Source organism: Ruditapes philippinarum, unplaced genomic scaffold (assembly GCF_026571515.1).
Source record: "Ruditapes philippinarum isolate M1 unplaced genomic scaffold, ASM2657151v2 ctg1909_1_1_1_1, whole genome shotgun sequence".
Classification (NCBI taxonomy): Eukaryota; Metazoa; Mollusca; class Bivalvia; order Venerida; family Veneridae; genus Ruditapes; species Ruditapes philippinarum.
In genome coordinates this window covers 23,208-45,551 of record NW_026858687.1, presented here as the reverse complement: position 1 = coordinate 45,551, position 22,344 = coordinate 23,208, and the positions used below count along the sequence as shown (strand labels likewise).

General features: G+C 31.2%; 1 protein-coding gene across 2 annotated transcripts; it reads left to right on the top strand.

Moving 5' to 3' along the window:
• The first annotated feature begins 1,612 nt into the window (after positions 1 to 1,612).
• On the top strand, positions 1,613 to 18,606 carry LOC132753950 (proton-coupled amino acid transporter 2-like). 2 transcript variants are annotated; one of them, XM_060744522.1, is made up of 8 exons: positions 1,613 to 1,766; positions 4,412 to 4,523; positions 8,367 to 9,363; positions 10,014 to 10,108; positions 14,202 to 14,481; positions 16,451 to 16,581; positions 17,335 to 17,440; positions 18,392 to 18,606. In XM_060744522.1, the coding sequence occupies exons 1-8, from the start codon at positions 1,732 to 1,734 to the stop codon at positions 18,577 to 18,579; spliced, it is 1,944 nt and encodes a 647-aa protein (XP_060600505.1). In that variant the 5' UTR covers positions 1,613 to 1,731; the 3' UTR covers positions 18,580 to 18,606. The 2 variants fall into 2 exon arrangements, with proteins under 2 accessions (XP_060600505.1, XP_060600506.1); XM_060744523.1 differs by lacking the exons at positions 1,613 to 1,766; positions 4,412 to 4,523 and adding an exon at positions 6,389 to 6,493.
• Positions 18,607 to 22,344: the final 3,738 nt, after the last annotated feature.

Below are 22,344 nucleotides of genomic sequence, written 5' to 3'. Positions count from 1 at the left end.
GTTACCATCCAACTTTTTGAGTTATATGCCCTTAAAAGTGAGCTTTTTGCTCTTCTACCTTAATTGTGAAATATTTCAATATTCATATGTCTGTGATTTGTCTGACTAGAACAGTGTTTTTTTTTTAGAACAGTAAGGTTGGTGTAAAATTGCCCTACTGAGGATTTTCTGGTTAAAGCAGCCTTCAGATTGTCTTCATACTACTGACAGACATACAGAGCAGAACTACTCTTAGGACAGATCAAACTCGATTTGACCTCGATCTATAGATATCCTTGACTTTTAAGGTCCAATGGTTGTAATTTAGCAGTTTTTTTCCTATAAATGGCCAACAAAGTAAAAGAAGTAAAACATATATGCAGGAAATGAGTATTCTCTTAAATCCATTTTATTCCAAACTGTAACTTAGAAGTTCTAAAATTGTGCCTGGACTACAACAATTGCAGAATAAAGACAGACTCAAATATTTAAATCTTCCAACACTAAATTAACATAGAAAACAATTTAATAAGATACAACTATTCATCCATGGTAATGAAGAAGAAGATGTATGAACTATTTTTTTACCTTTAATGATAACACCACAAGAGGACATATCTATCAGATAATTAAAATCAGATGTAATTAGACCCTGCATTTAAATAGATTTCTCCATAGATGTATGATAAATGGAATAAGCTGCCTGAAGATTATTGTCATTAGTGAATCTGTCATTATATCTAAAAATAAATTGGACAAATTGTGGTACCGAGATAGGTATGACCTTAGTGAGGTATATTGATATTGATACCGGAAACCATCAGATAAAACCAAATCTTCATGAAGGAGTTTATAGGCTAGTGGGAACTAGCCTTCATCTACATGATGTACTCCAAGATCATCGTATTTAGTAAGTATATGTTTATATTTTAGATACAAAAAAAAAAAGAATTTATGAGGCACAATAGGCCTTTAATATTCAAATGTGTCCTTCACCTTTGAATCCTTGACCATCGAAATGTTGAATTTCTGAGGCACAATAGGCCTTTAATTCAAATGTGACCTTCACCTTTGAATGACCTTGACCATCGAGTTCAAATATGAAATTTGACTTTTATTTATTAAAAGGAAAATATCTTTGCAGGAGTGTTCTAATACCATGATATTCTTCCTATGATGTGTTTGACTTTAGCAATAAGGAAAGGTTCAGCGTGACCTAGGCTAGTCTGTGGCTCTTGTTGGTTTATCAGAGCCTTCCAATATAACCCTGGCTATATTCACACAATGAAGCTAGAGGAAATTTGTATGTAGCTGTAGGGCATTATCAAAGACAATTAAGATGAATCTTGATATGTGTAAATGCAAATGTATGGCACAACCAAAACATTGCTGAAGTGCTAAAGTTTTCCCTGCTTTTTCTAATGCTCATAAAGCAAATAAACTACTATATAATCTTTTTTATTGGAAAAATGAAAGACATTGTCTACCAGTATTTGATAATTACAATGTATTGTTAAAGTGACTGTAGAACTTTTCAACTTAAGTATTTAGTGATGTTCAACCTACTGGAAAATTATACCGGATAAATATTAAATTACGTTTACCAGAATTTAACAAATACTATTGTAAAATATCTGTTGATTGGGCATAGGATAATCATTGTAGCCAATCAAAATCCCTCTTAAGTTATAATGTAAGGACTGTGATGTCAACAAGGAGAGAAAAAGTTGGCATTTTTACCAAAAGTGGAAAATGAATGAACAGCGGGTTAAGATAGAAATTGAAAGGTAGTAAACTTCTCATTTATTTTAAAGGCATTTTCATTGAAATGTTAATCATTATTTTAGAGATGTTGACAAAATGATTGAACCTGTATTGTATTATCTAAGGAAAACAGTTGCCTATTTTTGGAATTCCCTTTAATTGCTCAGCTGTTTTAATAATTTATGAAAAGAAAAAAAATGTGAATATGGCAAAACTTCAATTCTGGTTGAATACCATGATACTGTGAATTTACAATGACAGTATTAATTAAAATATTTAATCAAAACGTTTGACAAAGTTAACAACTCAAGGGAATAATTTTATCAGACAGTTGTAGATCTAATGACCTTTTGGGATATTTCATACATGTATTACTAAATAAAATATGATGTTTTTGACTTTTTTAAAAAACATTAAAACAGTGACATTTTTTAATTAACATTGGGTTAATCAACAATATTTACCGCAGAGCAGTTTTGTTGTTATTTACTTCAAAACTTTTGAATCAAAACAAAAATATTGTGCTATTCAACAGGAATCAATTTTATCTAGTAAATATGAAGAATCCAAGTAGTGGACCTATGGTTCCAATTTTTGGACTGTGAGAAAAAGATGTACAGCCTGACTAGAGCAGCTACAACTTAATCCAAGACACTCAGAATACTGTTTCACAGCTGTACCGCTTGAGTTATTTGTTCACTTTTGTGAATACTTCTATACTGTCCCCCACTTTATTTCCATTGTGTACAGATATTAGTGTTAAACTGACTCTGAGCTACATATTGTCATGGCCCCATGTTGTGAAAATTTGCAGCTGACTGAGAGTGGAACCCTGATTCTTTTTCAATGCTTGTTGTGCATATATTTTTTAAAAAGATTTTCAGAGCAACAGATAAGGTGCGTATTTGCGTATTTACGCAATTAATTTTATAAAATACGCAATTGATTTTTTAAGAATGCGTATCAAAACCAATTAAAAAAAATAAAATACGCAATTGTCTTAAAAACCCGTGCGTATTGTCATTTTCATCACCGCAAAATAAATCTATCGTACGCTCGTAGTTTTGGACAAATTATTTCGATATGCATGCTATCAGAATATTCCCGAATCAATGCTCACTAATCAATGGTCTCCGGTCTTCGACGGTCCCCGGTCTCCAAAGACCGACTAAGTCATATCAATAAAGTGCGACACCGTCGATTTGTCTACTCAGGTTGACGGTCTTTACAGACCGGCAGAGACCGTTGATTTTGCGGAGACCGTCAATAAGTAGGTCCCACCTGTATCAATAGACGCTTTGAAAGCAATATGGCGTCGTAACAAAAGGGAAAATGATTTTGAAACAAAACAATCGTAAATAATCAAAAATCAGTCAGAAAAACGAAATTGTTAAAATATTTATGAAACATAACATGAGCATTTTATATATAAAATAAAACAATTGTGAAAAGTTCTAGTAAATTGTTAATCCTATTTTCCTTTTTAAAACAGTTTAAATTTTATTGATATTGAAACCATAAAATTCATATTTTCATAATTGAATACCCAATTGATCTTGAAATCATAGGGTATCGAGTTTTAGAATACCCAATTAAATGGAGCCAATACCCAATTCCAAAGGAAATGATGGAGTAATACCCAATTCACTTTTAAAGCTTATCTGTTGCTCTGGATTTTAGTAAGATTTTTTTACCTGTTTACATAATCACTTGTGTAGGATGACAGTTACAGGGTACCACAATAATCACCAAAATTACAAGCTTTTTAAAGCAGGGATAGCTGTGTCAATAGATATGAAAAGTTAAGAAAACAGTTGTGATTTAGCTTCAGCTACAAACATACTGGAAAAGTAGAAACTTGAAAAGTTGATGAAGTGTTCTGATCAAAAATTCTTTTAATAATTATTGAATTTATTTATAGGAATTTAAGTATAGAATTTATTACTAACTTGGTGTGATTTATGTACATGTACTGATAGTACACTGAAAGCAATAATAAAAACTTAATTTCATGAATGTATGAAATAAAATAATGCTGTATGATTTTGTCACATTTTCTTGGAGTGACAAGTATAAAAAAACCTAGATTGTAAAAAGTATTTTACACAGCTTGGTAACATTTTTGTTAAAAATTTAAAGTTTTGAGGATATCTAGAAAAACATTTTTGTAGACTCTACAACACATGCTATTGGTTTTTACTTTATAATAAAGAGATAAAAAAGTAAACTTTTTTGTGTGAATTATTTGATTATGAAATTTAACTGTTCAAATGAAAACATATTTGGTAAGTTATGTTTCTACATCTCAAAAAGGTTATATTGAAAATTTATTTTTTCGAGATCTTTACTCACATTTTTTAGTCATTCAGTGATTTTCTTCGCTGCATTTTACAGCGGAATAAAGGCTGTTTCCCATAGCCCAAAATATTTTAATGATTTAAATTGATTTTTCCCTTTTCTGATTCACGCACTATATTTTCCCCTTCAGAAAGCCACAGGTTGCTTTGAAAATTGGGAAAAAAAATCACTTGGCATTTGAAGATTTTGAAGTGTCATGGATTCTAAAAGTAAACATTTCAACTGTCAGTAAACATGGCCTAAATATAGTTAAACCTTTGAATTTATGAGTTTTGACTTTAAATGACATATTTCTGATTTTCCTTTTTAGGCCAAAGCCAAGATGGTATGTCAATTTTGCAGACTTTGCCAACATGGTAAAAGCCTTTATTGGCTCAAATTACCTCTATGTGGCTTATGCCTTTTCTCAAGTAGGATTGTGGGTAAGTTTTCCTTTCTTTGTGGCATGTTTATTGAAACTCTGAGGAAATTAAAATGTTTATTGAAAATAAAGTGTTTGTAAGTAAATTACAGATAAGCCAAAAAATGTTAGATATTTCTAACAAGAGAAATATACAATAGTGTAAGAAAGAACATAATTTTGCAGCTAGGCAGCTGCAGGGCTTGTATATTGTTTTTTTTTTTTTTTTTTTTTTTTTTTGTTTAATTAATTATTTTGCTGCAGCACATAAATTGTTGGGATTTGATATTTTAGAATGAAAAAAAAAATACAATTTTATATTCTTTTTTCTGCACTATTTCTTTTGGTAAATCTTCTGTAGTGATTTTTTGTAGTTTGTGCAAAATTTCTATTTTTTCTCTTATTTTCTTTCTTTCATTTATATTGACTATGATATTATTTCATTATAAATAAATGGAATATTCTTGTTGCAAATGAAGATAAAAAGTTTAAAAATTATCTGCTAAACATGTACTTAGGACCGGTGCACCAAAAAATGCACATGACCAATTACATCACCATGGTGACCGGAAATGACTGGTACATGTTCACTCTATTATCTCTTTAACATTGACTCTGTTCTGGTTTATTTCTGGATTAATCCAGTTTATTATATTCATAAACAGGTCACAAGCTCCTGTGAACAGGGTTTGTACTTTATAGCACACTGTAGGCCTACTGAGCTGATAGTTTACTAAGACATCAATAAATATTCATATTATATGCAAACAAAATATGAATTTAAAAAAATTGCAAAATTATGTTCATTCACATGTTTCATATTTTATGTACCAGTTTATACATACACTTGATTTAATGCAAGAGGTCATTAGTTTGTTTACATGTATATACCGGTATGTAATTATGGAATGTCAAAGTTCAATGGCAGATGATAACAGTACCTCATGTCAATTACTGTACATGGTGTAAGTAACAGTAATGGTATAAGTACTTTGGACGTTTTTTTAAGTGTTTTCACAATATGATATCATACAATAGGTCACTGTTCAAAAATGAAGTACATGTACTAAAGTCTACAAAATGAAGCAAAATAGTGCAATGCAAACAAAATTACATGTATGGCATAAAAGGAAGCTTTTCAACATCATATATTTAAAATACTCTTTAAGAAATAAAATATTTTTTGTAATTTATTATACAGGCCATTATCAAGTCAGTTAAGTCAGTAATACAATTTAGGGTTTTTTGCTGTGTGAGAACCAAAAACCTACATATATTGAACTTACATATAGTTAACACAGTGTAACAACAGACATCCATTACTAGTATTCTACCAATAAACCAGTCAACATGATTATTATAAAGCACAATGAGGCATTACATGTAATAGTGAAATTTTCCACTCTTATCTTTCACTACATAAACCTTGTTTTTACATACCATATATACATAGCATAATATGTGTACATGATACTTAATAAATCATTAATTTTGTTCTCTTTTCAACATCTGTTGTTCCATTTTGTAGAATGATTGTTAATAATATTCTTCTTACAATGGAAACATGTAGGGGAAAATACTCCTTGACAACAAACAAATGACAGTTTATTACTTATCTACTATTATGTTTATCAAATGTACAGTTCATATAATGTATTATCTAATTGTTTTGTTTGCTACAATTAGAGGGAGTTGTTCCAGTTTGCAGACATAAAACCTTCATTAAATGAAACTTTAACATTATTTTATTATTTCCTTTTTACAATTTTTTTACAGGTATTTAATATACATGTAGATATTATGCATTACAGCACACAATTTTCATAGTCATGGTTTAACACTGTTTAAGGTTAACTTATTTCTTTTCCTGTTGTTAAGTACACATGTTTCATACTCAATCCCATTTACAGTGAAAGAGAAAATAACAGTGCTATTGTTTTGACAAAGTTCACTGTTCACAGCTGGAATGCAGTGCATTGATTTTGAGTACATGTAAGAAATATCCATCCATATACTTATATGTTGATTTACCCAATCCTTTTCCCAACCATAAGATATACTTTTTACCATTTTCATGAATTTACCTTCAATAGGATTTTGTGAAATTCACATTTCCAAGGTCTTTTTTGTGCCAAATTTCTTGCCCTTTGATCTTTGACCTTGAACCTTCACACCCTTCTGTCATCCCCCACATTATATACAAAAGTCTTATGGACCGACACACACATAAAGAAGGTACAATATGTACCACCAGATCAGTGTCACTTAGCAGATATACTCATTATATGCACAGTCTAGAAGTAAAATCATACACAGTATAGGGACAAAACCACTGTACAATTATCTGAAAATTTATGCAAATCAATGTTTATGAGTCATTGTGATTTAAATGCACCTTTTAGTTCTGATCACAGAAAGTAGAGTGTTTCTTTACACTGATATAAAACCCTTTCAAATTTTAGACAATTCAACCCCACAATTGCCTATGTTAGTGAATCACAGCAGATTAAGTGTTTACATCTATGATTCAGATACCAGAATGATACTGTTGTTGAAATGTCATTCAAGTTAAAGTTAAACAAAATGAAGTTTTATGTGTTGTATTAATACTGGGGCATCCGTGGCCGAGTGGTAAAGGTTGTTGACTTCAAACTACTTGCCCCTCACTGCTTTGGGCTTGAATACCTACCGGGACTCTTGATTCTTTCATGTAAGGAAGCTATCCAGCTAGCTTACAGAATGTCGGTGGTTCTACTTGAGTGCCTGTTTGTGTCTGAAATTATGCACGGATTTAGGGCGCACAAGGTCTTCCTCCACCAGTAAAGCTGGACCGTCCCCATATGACCTATACGTCAATGTGACGTAAAACCCAATCAAACAAACAAACAAACAATATGAAGTAATAGTAATAAATAATTAAATTTCTATGTTATTTGTTATCATATACATATATTTATTGTGTTATTAAATGTTTTGGATGAAAATCAGGGGCAAATTAAGGGTTTAAAGCTATAACAGGTTAAATATACAATATGAATTTTAAAAACAGTCACAATTAGTTTCTCAGAAAAGTTAAGACTTGAACTGTCTGTGCTATTAAATTTTACACTCTTTTCGTTATCAGAAGGTAACAGAATAAAATGTTCTGTTCTTCATATCCCCATTTATTTTCACACAGTTAACAAATTATAATTTTCTTTAATTTGATTTCTTAATCCTTAACCTGCTGGAACAAAAATTGATAAACCTTTGACACCAACACATAGTCTGTACATCAGATTCTGTGCAGTCAAACCAGGCTGTAAAATGTTGCCTAACTAACTGTAAATTTTCATTTTGATATCCCAAAAATTGATAATGGACAGTTCCAAAATGGAAGCTGGTCAAGTCCATTTTAGAAATTCAGCATGTTATGTGTAAATTCTGATTCTTATCACTATAGATTAGAGTGCTTTATACTTTAAAGCTGCACGCCTCAAAATGAACAAAAATATTAAGATAAAATCAAACCTGAGAAAATTTACTAAGATTTTAGGAAAAGTATAAACGTTCAAAATTCTGCTAAAATTTTTCATGTTATATGTAATAAATGACCAATTTTTCAGTATTTATACTACATGTATATTTCTACTGAGTTACTAACGCAGTAAGGGCTATTTTTGCATATTTTGACGTCTATGGGTTGTAAGTGCCATTGATAATGTGTAAATTGCATCCTTTTGGTAACTTCACAATATTATACTGTTGAATACATTTTCAAATTTTTATGAAAATTAAAATGGAGGTGTGCTGCTTTAAGTTCTACATGTAATACAGCAGCTGCTGATCTATGTTAATCTTACCTTTTTAATGTGTATAATTTCAGCTTGGAATAGTTGGTATGTTTGTGATTGCCTTCCTCACTGACCATTGTTGTCATCTCATCGTGAAAACCAAACACCATGGCATCAAAGGTATGATAAAGAAACATACAAATAAAACACCAGATGGCGCTTCACGGCAACGAGACAACTATAGCTGTAACAGCACTCCACGAGATTCTGGCGTTGATGATGATGAATATGATAACAACGAGGGTACACCTTGTGTAACGCAGACGGACAGCGAAGATAATAGTGATTTTGAAGTTTTAAACCATGCTGATATCCACGAAAATATCACTAAAAATATGAGCTATGGTGATGTTGGAAATTTAGCGTTTGGAAGTGTAGGTGTTGGAATAGTCAATTTCTGTATCGGGCTTACACAGTTTGGATTTTGTGTGAACTACTTTATATTTATTGGAAATACCCTACATTCCTTATTTCCTGTACATCTATGTTTCAGTGACAATAAAACACATGAAAGAATATGTAAAGATGTACATGATAATGATATAAAATTCGGAAACCTCACGTGGACAGAATATTCGTCACATGACAATATATTAGACACCTACTCAGCTGATATTTTGACAGATAATTTCATTTCAACATTAGCCCCTATACTGACAACAGTTACTCCAAATATTTCAACAACGTTACAGAATGTAACTACAATATTACCTAATATTACCACTTTAGCACCCAATGCTTCCACCATACTACCAAATATTACCACAATTACACCGAATGTTACCACAATTACACCAAATGCATCAACATTTGCACCAATTACCAATGCGACGACTAGCGTACCATGGACATTAATTCCTGAGTTAGTCTACACTGCTCCAGACTTGAAGATTCTAGTAATCTGTCCGATCGTTGTGTTCATTTTGTTTGCGTTGATACGAAATGTTCGATACCTCGGAGTCATCAGCATGATAGCAAATTTCTCAATCTTATTTGGCTGTGTATCAGTACTGGTGTTTATTTTAATTGGTAAGTGTACATCATTTACTTGTTAATTAACCTAACTCTACCTAATTTGAGTAATGGATTTGCCCTGTTTTGAATGTGGAGCTTTCCACTATATTAATTATAAGGGTTTTCAATATTGAACTAAAATTGAGGGACCTCTGTGGCTTACTTGTGAAGGTCACTGATTTTGAATCACATGACTTCCATTGCTGTTGGTTGGAATCTTGCCAGGGATTTTGAAATCTTACAGATGGTTGTTCTACTCAAGTACCAAGTTGTATGTAAAGCAAGGCATGGGGGTCGCAGTTGAGGTCTTCCTACACCAGTTAGGCTCAAAAAGTAGTCATATGAACTTAATAGTCAGTGTGTCTAAAAAAAAGAACAACTAAAAACTGAAGAGCCAACAGTAGAATTTCTGGCTAGATCAATCAGTGTATGCCTGTATACTAATTTAGGTACAGTCAAGTCAACCACTACTGACTGTCTTACCAGTTCTGTTTCGTTTTGGGAATGCATTACTATGACAAAATATTTAACTTATATTAAGATAGAAATTCCGTGTTCACTGGCATTTAAAACTGCTTGTGTTATGATAATTTCTCATAATTTATGAGTTTATATTTCCAAGAATAAGCCTCAATATTATTGTATTCTGTTTGCCTTATTTGCAGATTTCAAGATAAGTGACAGTATTATAAAGTTTCGTATTGAAGGATTTCCCGTATTTTTTGGAATGGTTACTGGAGCTTTTGAAGGAATTGGACTGGTAAACATGATTTATTGTAGTAGTTCAATTACTTGCATAAAAACTGTGCACAAAGTACATGTATCATTATGCATTAATGGAGAAGTAAAAATTAATTAACTATAGATACTCGTGACCATACGCTGTTGTTGCATGATTTTAATGCATGACTCAGGGTGCAATGTAAACAGCTTAATGCAATGACAGCCACGCTACTAAGTTTTATTATCAAAATGTAATTGTGGAATGAAATTGATCTGGGGCACATGCAATCATTACGTTATATGAAATACAGATAATGTAATGTGGTTTAATCTATGTATACAGATGTGTCTATCCATGTATGTAGACTTATGGAAGAATAGTGATAATACACCTTTTTTACATGTATGCATTTATATCTCCTGGAGCACTTCGACTAATTTAATCCCTTCTCATATGGGCTTGGGCTTAAAATGCATCCATGTGCTTCTGTAGATGTTAAAAAAAGGTGCCATTGACTGTTTTATCAAACATTGTTTTCAATTTTATTGCTACATGATGAAATCAAATGCCAGAAATTAATCTGTTTATTGATTCCCCTCAAATGCTTTATTCTTAATACTTCATGCAGTTTTTCATGGCTTTTAATTAATAACATTAAATGTGTCTTGTCCTCAGAAGGTAAATAGTCAGATATTTACTCAGATCTTGACCTAGCTGTCCAGTAGGGCTGTGCATTGCCATTTTTTCTGTCACGATACTTGCATTTCCAAACGATGGGATTCACGATATGTATTGCATACTTTGATAAAATATGATGCATATTGTGATTCTTATGTTTCGATGCAATACGTATCACAATACTGACTTTCAGACCTTATCTATATAAAAAAACATGGTCATTTGTTCATAACATAATTACGAATGTAATATAACTCTATAAACTCTTCAATTTGTTATTATAACTTATTTTCAAGTTTTGATCTTTCAACAATTTACATTACTTATTACTTAAGGATTTTTACTTTTTACTTAAGGATTAAAGGTATTTTTCATTATACCATAACTATTAGTGTATTGCGATACTTTCCCGCTATATCAATGCATCGAGTGTTGAAATATGTATTGCATCCTGATATATTAGTTAAAATATACCAAAACAACACATATTTCTTTAATCTTTACTAGTTTCGACTGTTGTCTTCATCAGAATAACGTACAAAGTATTTGACGTCACGTCCGTTAGGACACCAACGTCAAAGTGACAAATTTGCGCAAAAACGTGAATGTAAAGTAATTAACAAATAGATATGGATCAAAAAGATACAGCGGGTATTAAAAATAGAACTATATTTCTACAATATAAAGCAGATAAAAACGATAAAACCCAACATACCTATATGTCAAAATATATAATATAATTTTATATATACAATCACTGGGAATTAGCGAGAAAGCATTACTTTAATTAGCCAGCAAGTTATCTAGAATAATAAAAAAGATAATAATAATAACAACAACATGATGATGATGATTATGATAATATGTAATGGATAATGTTGTTGTTATTATATTATTATTAAAGTAATGCTTTCTCGCTAATTCCCAGTGAATGTATATATAAAATTATATTATATATTTTGACATATAGGTATGTTGGGTTTTATCATTTTTATATCCTGATATATTGGAATTTATAAATTCATTACAATGCATACATCGAGGAAAGGGCAGATCACGATGTATCGATGCATCGATGAATCGTTACACCTCTACTGTCCAGCTTATTTTCCCCATTGTTAAAACAGAAGTTGTTTCTTAACCTCAGCCTGCAGGCAGCACTCGGTTCTACAACCAGTGCAGATTAAAATCAGCCAGCTTATCCTTGCTTTCTGATCATGGTCTTGCCATTCAGTCGGTACAAATTTTGATATTTTCCCTATAAATTACAAATAGTCAAAATTAAAAGATGGGCAAGTCAATTTAAGATACTTAGCATCATGGTAAAGGGTTAAGAAGTACAAACAAATCACTGTATTTAAAGTTCATGGTCAGGTTTAATTTCAACATAAATGGTATTTGCTCATTTATATATAAAGTCAGGCTTCAGGCATATATTTGTGGTGAATGAACACCTAACATGTATATCAATAATCATATACTATGTACATAATGCTTCATGTTTATAAATACATTTATGAATTCAAATCATATTTGAACGCTAATTTTTTTCCTATGTTTAAAAGAATATGTCTTGCTAAAACTGATGACTAATGTTATATACATTATATTGATATTATAATTATCATCTCACAATTTAAACTTAAAACAAATCTTTAATATTTTTTCTTTATTTGATTGTTGTTTTTATTTATTTGATAATATGCATGATTTATTAAAGAAAATTTTAAATACATATTTCTATCAATTTAAGTACAATGTATAATGAATAAAACTTTGTAATAGTCATAATAAACTTAACAAAACTAAACATTTAATTAGCAAACTAAGGTAAACTTCGAAACAGATTAAATTGATAATTTAGTATTTATAGAAAAGTATTAATTGAAACATTCACTCTGTTTTTGGCAAAGTTACTGTAAATTTATTAATGCATCTATGTATGGTATATTTACATGTTGTTCATAGAATTCAGAAAGTAAATGGTTTAATTGAATTGCTGTCTGAAATAACTGTACAATCCAGAAGACATATTATGCTACTTGACGTTAAAGTGACATTATGCCCATCCAAGGGTATAAAGTGAGTAAACAGGTGAAAGTCAAAGTAAAATTACATTTTGCCATAATTCATTTCAATTTTATAATTTACTTCACATGATTGATAAGTAACTCACTTGGCACGTGGAAACTACTGTAAATATTCATCAGAATTTACCTGTAATGTTCTACATGTTTATAAATAGGGAAGTCTTTTTATTCTTGATAGGCAGATTTATATTTTATCCTAAAGATTTTCCACTATTGGTCACTCATCATTGAAAAAGTCAATTGTTTGAAATATATAGTCAATTCAGCTCAACTTGACAATGGAAAATGAGCATAATGTCACTTTAAACTTGGGTCACAACTCTGAAGGAAATTATTAATGATTGGGCATAACTTGTAAATAGACATGATATTTTATAGAATTTTTTTCCAAACAGGTAGTAATTATAATCATAGATAATATTATCTCAAAAGTAAATAAATTTATTAGTAAATTTGCAAAAACGGGAAGAAAACACTTAATGTAAATTGAATTTTATGGAAAATCAGCATGATTTTAAAGAATTTTCCTAGGTGGTAAGCAGTCCTTAAACTGTCCCTACTATAGAAAGGGAAAAAAACCTGCAATTTTGTTATGCCCAGTTCTATTTGTAAGTTAACTGATTTTGTCTTAATATGAAAAGAGATTGCTTGATATTTTATGGAAACTAAGGATAACTGGTATAGTCTATTACAGCCTTTTTTTTGATAGCAGCAGATGATAAGAAATTTTGTACCAATTTATAATACATGTATAAAATTTAAATCACTAGACACCCAAAAATAGAAATACCAAAACTAATGAAGGATATTTGTTTGTTGTGCATGTAGGATTGAAGTATATTTCACTAAGTGAGCACCAGATACAGTTGCAAAATAAAAATGTGACCGCTGGTGTTCACATGTGAAATGTACATTGTAATTTGATCTTACACACAAAACAAGAAAATATTTATTACAGCTACATGTTTTAAGTTATAAGTCATTCTCACTGATATTGAGGTGTAAAGTCATGTGCTTATCATTCATGACTTCATAAAACTATGACATCACAAAGTTCATGAAAAATGAGTTTGTAGGTCATGTTTGGTCACATTGTTAACACGGCATTTTTGTAAATATTTATCTGCTTCCAGTAATCATGTACATGAACTTTTAACTTACTATAGAGTGTACACCTGACAAAATTTCTAGTCTATTTGTCTATGATATATTCATATCATCAACATTCAAATATAATTTGACTGCAGTGAAATTATATTTTGATATTTTTACTGTGTAAATATCAAAATACAATTCACTTCACAGTCTACTGTTTAAAGTAACCAATTTCTTACCAAGTCACATTTAACCTCTATTTTTAGGTGATACCAGTGGAGTCGAGCATGGTGGGTAACAGACATTTATTTTCTGCCTTTCTGCATGGTGCGATCCTCTTCCTGACCGTGGTGTTAGGCTGTTTTGGTATAATGGGTTACATGAAGTACGGTGTCAATGTACATCAGATGTTGAATCAAAATATTCCCGCAGGAAATCCGGTGTCAGTGGCTGTTAATATCGGAATTTGTCTCGGAATTCTTTTGACATTCCCTCTACAAATATTCCCTGTGATAGAGATTATTGAGAAATATCTGTTCAGTGAAGGTAAAAAATTGACTGATTCATATCATATTCTTCTTTCATAAATGTAAAGTTGATTTAAAAATTCAATGCTAGTATATTAAAGTAATCATATTGCGACTAAAGAATAAACCAGATAAAAGATTGATAGATGGTTTAAACATATTTATTTAATCTCAATTGGGAAACAAGTTCTTGCAACTTATATTAATAAATCACTTTTGAGTGTGCTTCCTGAAACCAACCATTACTGGTGTGTCATATGGGGAAACATGATCGTGACCAACTTAGGGCTCGAACCAATGATCCCTGGGTCGAGAGGCAGACAGCTTAACCACTAGGCCACTGCTCCCCTGGAGATTGATAGAATCTGTTCTTATTTCACTTCTAGGCACTAAGAAATATAAAGCTCTTTTGTGGTATAGACATGTTCTTAATTTCATTTATGAAAAATTGAAATTTGTTTTATGCAAAACTTTAATTGAAAACAAATAATTAAAATAAACTGATTATTTAAAGGGACTCCACTGAGGTCCAAAAGCCTAAAAACATAAAATTTGAAATTGTTACATACATTATTTTGGGCATTTAAAACAGAAAAATATGCATATAAGAATTATACTCAGAAATAAATTGAAAATCTTATTTTTTGCACTATCCTAGCTTGATTTGATGAAATGTGAAAAGCTTTGCAACACTATTTAATTTCTGGTCATTTTTAGCTCGACTATTCGATAAGAATAAGTAGAGCTATTGCGGTCACCCGAGCGTCGGCGTAACCACTTATGTTAAAGTTTTTGTAATAGTTCAAATATTTTCAAAGTCCATTGACATATGGCTTTGAAACTTTGCACACTTGTTCACCATCATGACCCCAACCTGTAGACAGGAGGAGGTAACTCTATCAAGCATTTTGACAGAATTATGCCCCTTTTTCGACTTAGAATTTACGTTAAAGTTTTTGTAATAGTTCAAATATTTTCAAAGTCCATTGACATATGGCTTTGAAACTTTGCACACTTGTTCACCATCATGACCCCAACCTGTAGACAGGAGGAGGTACTTCTATCAAGCATTTTGACAGAATTATGCCCCTTTTTCGACTTAGAATTTACGTTAAAGTTTTTGTAATACTTCAAATATTTTCAAAGTCCATTGACATATGGCTTTGAAACTTTGCACACTTGTTCACCATCATGACCCCAACCTGTAGACAGGAGGAGGTAACTCTATCAAGCATTTTGACAGAATTATGCCCCTTTTTCGACTTAGAATTTACGTTAAAGTTTTTGTAATACTTCAAATATTTTCAAAGTCCATTGACATATGGCTTTGAAACTTTGCACACTTGTTCACCATCATGACCCCAACCTGTAGACAGGAGGAGGTAACTCTATCAAGCATTTTGACAGAATTATGCCCCTTTTTCGACTTAGAATTTACGTTAAAGTTTTTGTAATAGTTCAAATATTTTCAAAGTCCATTGACATATGGCTTTGAAACTTTGCACACTTGTTCAACATCATGACCCCAACCTGTAAACAGGAGGAGGTAACTCTATCAAGCATTTTGACAGAATTATGCCCCTTTTTCGACTTAGAATTTATGTTAAAGTTTTTGTAATAGTTCAAATATTTTCAAAGTCCATTGACATATGGCTTTGAAACTTTGCACACTTGTTCACCATCATGACCTCAACCTGTAAACAGGAGGAGGTAACTGTATCAAGCATTTTTTTTACTATCAAGCACTTAGAATAGTCGAGCGTTGCTGTCCTACCGACAGCTCTTGTTCACAATTAAAATAATTATTCACGAAAACAGAGTGAGCAAATGATCTGAAATTTTGCACACAAGTATTAGTCTAACCCTACATCAAATGAAACATTAATTTTTAACAATTATTTCCAGCCCCTTCATGTCAAAAAACCTTAGTGGAGTCCCTTTAAAGGATTTTATATTAGTATAGTAATACTGTTTGATTCTGTTGATAGGTAGAATATGTGGTCCTAGTAAGCAGGTATATAGAAGATTAGAGAGTGATGGGGAGGATGAAGCTTTGATGCCACATGATAAAACTCCTACATTAGGTCATGAAAATCTTGTTGCACATGTACCAGATAGTGTAAGTTGCTACAGGATAACTTTAATTTTAATTGTTTTATGAATTTCAGGCAGTCTCACAAAAACTAACACTACAACATGCATGCATGGCTCACAAATTAATACTCACAAACTCATTAAATGTGAGTCAAAAAAAGAAATGTTTTACCTAACCTAAAAACTTTGGCAAGTGAAGAGATTGAAAAATGAATAATGAAAATAGACAAAATGATGGCACAATAATGAACAAAAACATATGTAGACTTGTTGTATATATATATTATTGCTCCTCCTTGCAGGTAGTTTGAATACTGTCACTGACTTTTGGATTCTTTCCTAGCTAGCTGTGGTTCTACGAGAGTGCCTTATTTATTGTGCCTGAAATAGTTAAATAATTGATTCCCAATAAAATGTTAGTTAAATGTCCAAAAGTATTAACAGGAAACAGACAGTGTCCGTCTTTGACTCCATCTTGGATAAAAATGTTGTGACACTGGTTAGCACAGTGCAACATGCAGTTTCATTAACTGCAGTTCCTAACGATTAATTTGATATATAGAAACCTTTGTTTACTTACATAGACTGGTTAGGTGCACAAAGCCAGGCCATTGAATTAAGAGGACAAATTACATCAAATGTAACAGAGCAATTTTAGCAAATATGACCAGTTGATATGAAGATGTTGATATAAAACATGTGAAGGGATAGAATTATGGTGGTATTGTCATAATTGCTGTTGACAGCAGTCATAGAGTTATTGATATATATTTTCTAGGTACCAGCTTGGAAGAGAAATGTGTTACGTATAGGTATTGTAGTGTTAGCTGGTGGTTTAGCTGTTATACTAAAAGATAATTTTGCCTATGTTGGTGCTTTTGTTGGTAAGTTCTTTTAAAAATGTTTCGCCTTTTATGAATTTCAATAACAGCATTAGAGTAAGAAAGAATTCATGGAAAATCTTTTAAGTATATACATTGTGTAATTACAACAGTTCCATTACCTATCCTAATACTCATTTGCAGGTGAATGTTCTTCTTGTAGGAAAATTTTGAAAATATATAAATGAATGAAAAAGAATACGGCATCAATGTAGACCACAACAATATTCAAAATCCGGGTTTTAGTGTTGCCAATAAAGCTAAGGGGCAAGCTGTTGAACTGAGCCAGCAATTTCGTAAAAATAATATCACAATGCACATGCTTTTTACATAAAGTTATTTAATACAAATATAACAACTTTAAGTTAACTTGATTTTTACAAATAAAAAAAAACGAATTAACACAACATGACATTAACTGCTAATAATAGCAGCTCCTTCCATAGGCCAAAATAAAAAGCATTCCATAAGAGACGATGCTGCTCACCAATAAGATGACGCCAATAAGGATGGTAGTTTTGTCAATAATGAAGAAGCAATTGTTTATATGATACATTGTTCACATTTGTTATGAATAATAAACATTTTATTTGCCCGTATTTTTCAAAATGTTGATACAAGAAGATACAAGAAGTAAAAAAAAATCAGTGAGGAATTTCAGCTTAAAAACTTTGGGAAAAATACTTTTGAGTTTTTGGAATACTTTTCTTTACTTTATGTAGGGAACGTAGATTTACAAGTAAATCAATTATTAAATATAGTAAGATTAGCTTTTGTATTAATTTAAAAAATAAGTATATATGTCTAGTCAAACTATCTATATAAATATATTATGAAACAAAAAAAAATATATATATATTTGAAATTGTATTGTTCAACATTGTTAATCATAATTTATTTTGTTTGATAATATTTTACATGATTATTATTATTATTTATTTATTTTTTGAACAGGTGCTGTTGGAAGTTCAGTGTTAGCTTTTATTTTACCATGTCTATTTCATCTACGCTTATGTTGGAATGAACTCAATGTTTTCATCAAGTTCAAGGACATTTTCATCATTGTATTTGGAGTGTTTGCAAGTATAATAAGTGTGATCTCGGTCATTCAGAGGATTGTAAAAAATGTGGATATAGGATAAAGATGTCAGTTTTAGACAAGAAGTGACTAAACAAACCAGGTCAAGGGAGACAACCAAAGTCTTCTTATTTCATATATATCACTGAATATTACGATGGGTTTTCCCCCTTCCTGTTGACAGTTCTGGTTTATGTACATTTGTATGATATCAGAATTCTGTCTGTTCCTTATTTAAATGGAGACAACTAAAATTCTCAGATGTATTTCCTGCAGTATGACATAAAAAAAAGTAAGTTGAAACTAATGACCAATTATGTCTCTTAACTTAGCATGGGAGGCAACTGAAGTGGTCTTATCTAATACATGAATATAGCTAAGAGTTGTTTCCCTTCCCTCTCAGTTCTTTTCATCATGTGTGATGGTCACATGTTTTGTTTTTTTTTAAATCAGTTTTCTCAGGTTGAGGGTTACATTAATAACTTCAAAATCATTGTATAAAAGTGACTGAAAGCACCCAGTTTTTCCACATTTTCTTTATTGAGTTTGTTTGATTTTTTTTTTCCTAAATTTAATTTGAAGCTTTTTATCGCTAATTTTCAGAGATTACTAATATCAAAATGTTAAATTTGGGCATTCATCAGTGGAGTTGAGTGGCTTCACTCATATCATACCATTGTTTAGACTGGCCTGGTTCTATACAGACATAGCATGCTTCCAAATTTTAGCACTACAAATAAAATAGTTTAATTTTGCAATTTATTCATGTCTAGTCAATTAGATCTGAATATCATAGGCCTGTCCTTCTTGTTGCTTGTTTACCTCATAAACAGATTATTTTGACACCTGTGGTCAGAATTTAAGGTTCCTATGTATATGTCATTATGTCTTTTTTCTATCACAATGTTTTCCCACCTCTAGTCACTAAGATCTGAATAGCAATTAGAATTATAGATTTATTGTATACTTTATCTGTTTTAACATAATGAAATGATTTAAGGTATTACCATCCTAATGCATTACCTCCGCTTTAAAGAGTATTCAAATAGGCTAGAAGTACTGTTAACTACATTGAAAATGAGGGCCGTGGGTTCAATCCCCAGAAGGGTCAACTTTTTTTTTCGTTCTTTTTTTCTTTTAACATTATTTATGTATCTCTCATGTCCCATTTGGAAAGAAAAATGTGTTTAATTAACCAGGTTTTCCGAAGGAAAAAACTGGTTATTAGATTGAGGTATGTCGGCGGGCGGGCGGGCGGATGGGCGGGCGGGCGTAAACAATTTCTTCTGTGCGCAACTCCTCCTACATTTCTCAACGGATTTTGACCAAACTTTCACAGAAGCTTTGTCATCAAGTGCCCTGGCGCATATTCTCGGGGTTTTGCGATTAGATAATATTTGACCTAATTATGGCCCTTTGTTTTTTTTTCCTTATATAAAATATATAGTGAACAATTTCTTCTGTGCGCAACTCCTCCTACATTTCTCAACGGATTTTGACCAAACTTTCTCAGAAGCTTTGTCATCAAGTGCCCTGACACATATTGCCAGGGTTTTGCAATTGGTATATATTTGACCTAATTATGGCCCTTTGTTTTTTTTCCTTATATAGAATATATAGTGAACAATTTCTTCTGTGCGCAACTCCTCCTACATTTCTCAACGGATTTTGACCAAACTTTCTTAGAAGCTTTGTTATCAAGTGCCTGGCACATATTGTCGGGGTTTTGTGATTGGATAATATTTGACCGCATTATGGCCCTTTGTATATTTTTTCCTTATACAGAATATATAGAGAACAATTTCTTCTGTGCTCAACTCCTCCTACATTTCTCAACGGATTTTGACCAAACTTTCTTAGAAGCTTTGTTATCAAGTGCCTGGTACATATTGTCGGGGTTTTGTGATTGGATAATATTTGACCGAATTATGGCCCTTTGTATATTTTTCCTTATACAGAATATATAGTGAACAATTTCTACAGTGCGCAACTTCTCCTACATTTCTCAATGGATTTTGACCAAACTTTCACAGAAGCTTTGTCATCAAGTGCCCTGGCGCTCACTAAATTCCCATGTTTCTTCCAAGACATCATTCAAGTATTTTTTTAAAATTGTGAACATACTTTTCTTGATATCGCACAAAACACCACACGCCAATATTGTTGACAAAAGAAAATGACAAGAGACGCAAAAATGCAAAAATTAAGCAAAAATAAAGTACTGTTTACCTTTCTAAAACATTTGGGAAAAAAAGGCGAATAGACAACATAAAATTTCTCAATCATTTTTGTTTGAGGAATATTAAAAAATCCATAATTCCTCCTAAAAGTTCAATTAAAAACAAATGCCCCTTCATGACAAAGCTTCTGTGAAATATTTTGCTGAAAACCTGGTTGCATCGCATTGCGATGTTCCTTGTTTTGATTTTTTAATTTATATAGGTATTTATTGGCTAAATTATGCTAAATCTAGTAATAAATATGGCACCTGATATTTTCAAAGTGTAATAAAATCAAAACTAGACGGTAAAAGTATTTCATATTTTACAAGATCAACCAATATACTTCTTTAAAAATTTAGGGAAACTTTGAAAACAGGCACTCATTTGGGTAAATTTTAAGGATTTTTTAAATAAGGCTCCCTAGTAGGAAAATGGTCAGACATGTGGTAAAAATGGGTGGGGTAGGGTAACATTTTTATACAGATTTCATAAATTTTAAGTAGAAACCATAATTTTGCTTATGTGGATTGTTAGCTGAATGGTACTATTTGTTTCTTACCTAAAATTAATGGGAAAACATTTTTCATTAGAATGTTATTGCAGATAATTTAAAGGTTCCTCATTTCTAAAAAAGGGCCCTCATAACATCCTAGCTTGAGTTCAGAAAAGTGGCCATAACTTGATTTCCGTACGGTAAACTTTGTTTAAATTTTGCATACAGGTGTACTTTAAGGTATATATCTGACCTATGATGTCAATTTTTTAGTTCCTTATAGTGCCCATTAGGGTGGTAATACCTTAATAAGTTACTTAAATCTAATAACATATATGATGTATGAAGTCTAGAATTTATTTTGAAATGATAAATTATTTTGTTTATATCAAAAATATGACAAAGTTCATATGACCCTTGAAATATATATAACTTTACATAAATCATGACAAACAAATTTAAGCTTTACAAATAAAAAGTTTTTTACCTATTTTTGTTGAGGGAGCTATACTGGAATTATGTTGTGTTGGTCAATCAGTCTTCTATATAGTGACCTTTTTTTCTAAGAATCCTGCACCTCTTGAAGGATTTTCTTCAAACTTTAAAGCAAATGTCCACCTTAACAAGGTAAGGTGTGCATGGTCAAAGTTCACTCTTGAAAGCCAAATACATGTATCGCTTAATTTTGTGTCTGCAGTGCATGCTTATGGTTAATTTGCATAGAAAGTACGAAAAAAAAAATTTAATAATATATACACATGTCATTTTGGATAGTGTGTTACAGTATAATAAATCATGTCTTGTAAAATTGTTAGTTACATTCAGTCCAATCAAAAAGCTGATTAATACTGTGTTGAAATTATTTTTGAAGTTTTTCAAAACTTACAAAAAAATAATTTTGTTATTTTTTTTTTTATTTCCTTCATATAATTGTTTTGTCATTTTCCAAACTCTGGTATATTGTTATTTTAAATGATCTTTTTGATAACTAATCATGTATGTATGTATTTGAAGCTGCCAATAAAGCCATGATCATGTCTATTTTTGTATTATAAATAAATTATGTAAATGTTTATATAGATTTTGCCACTGAGTGCTTGAAAGAGATGTTTGA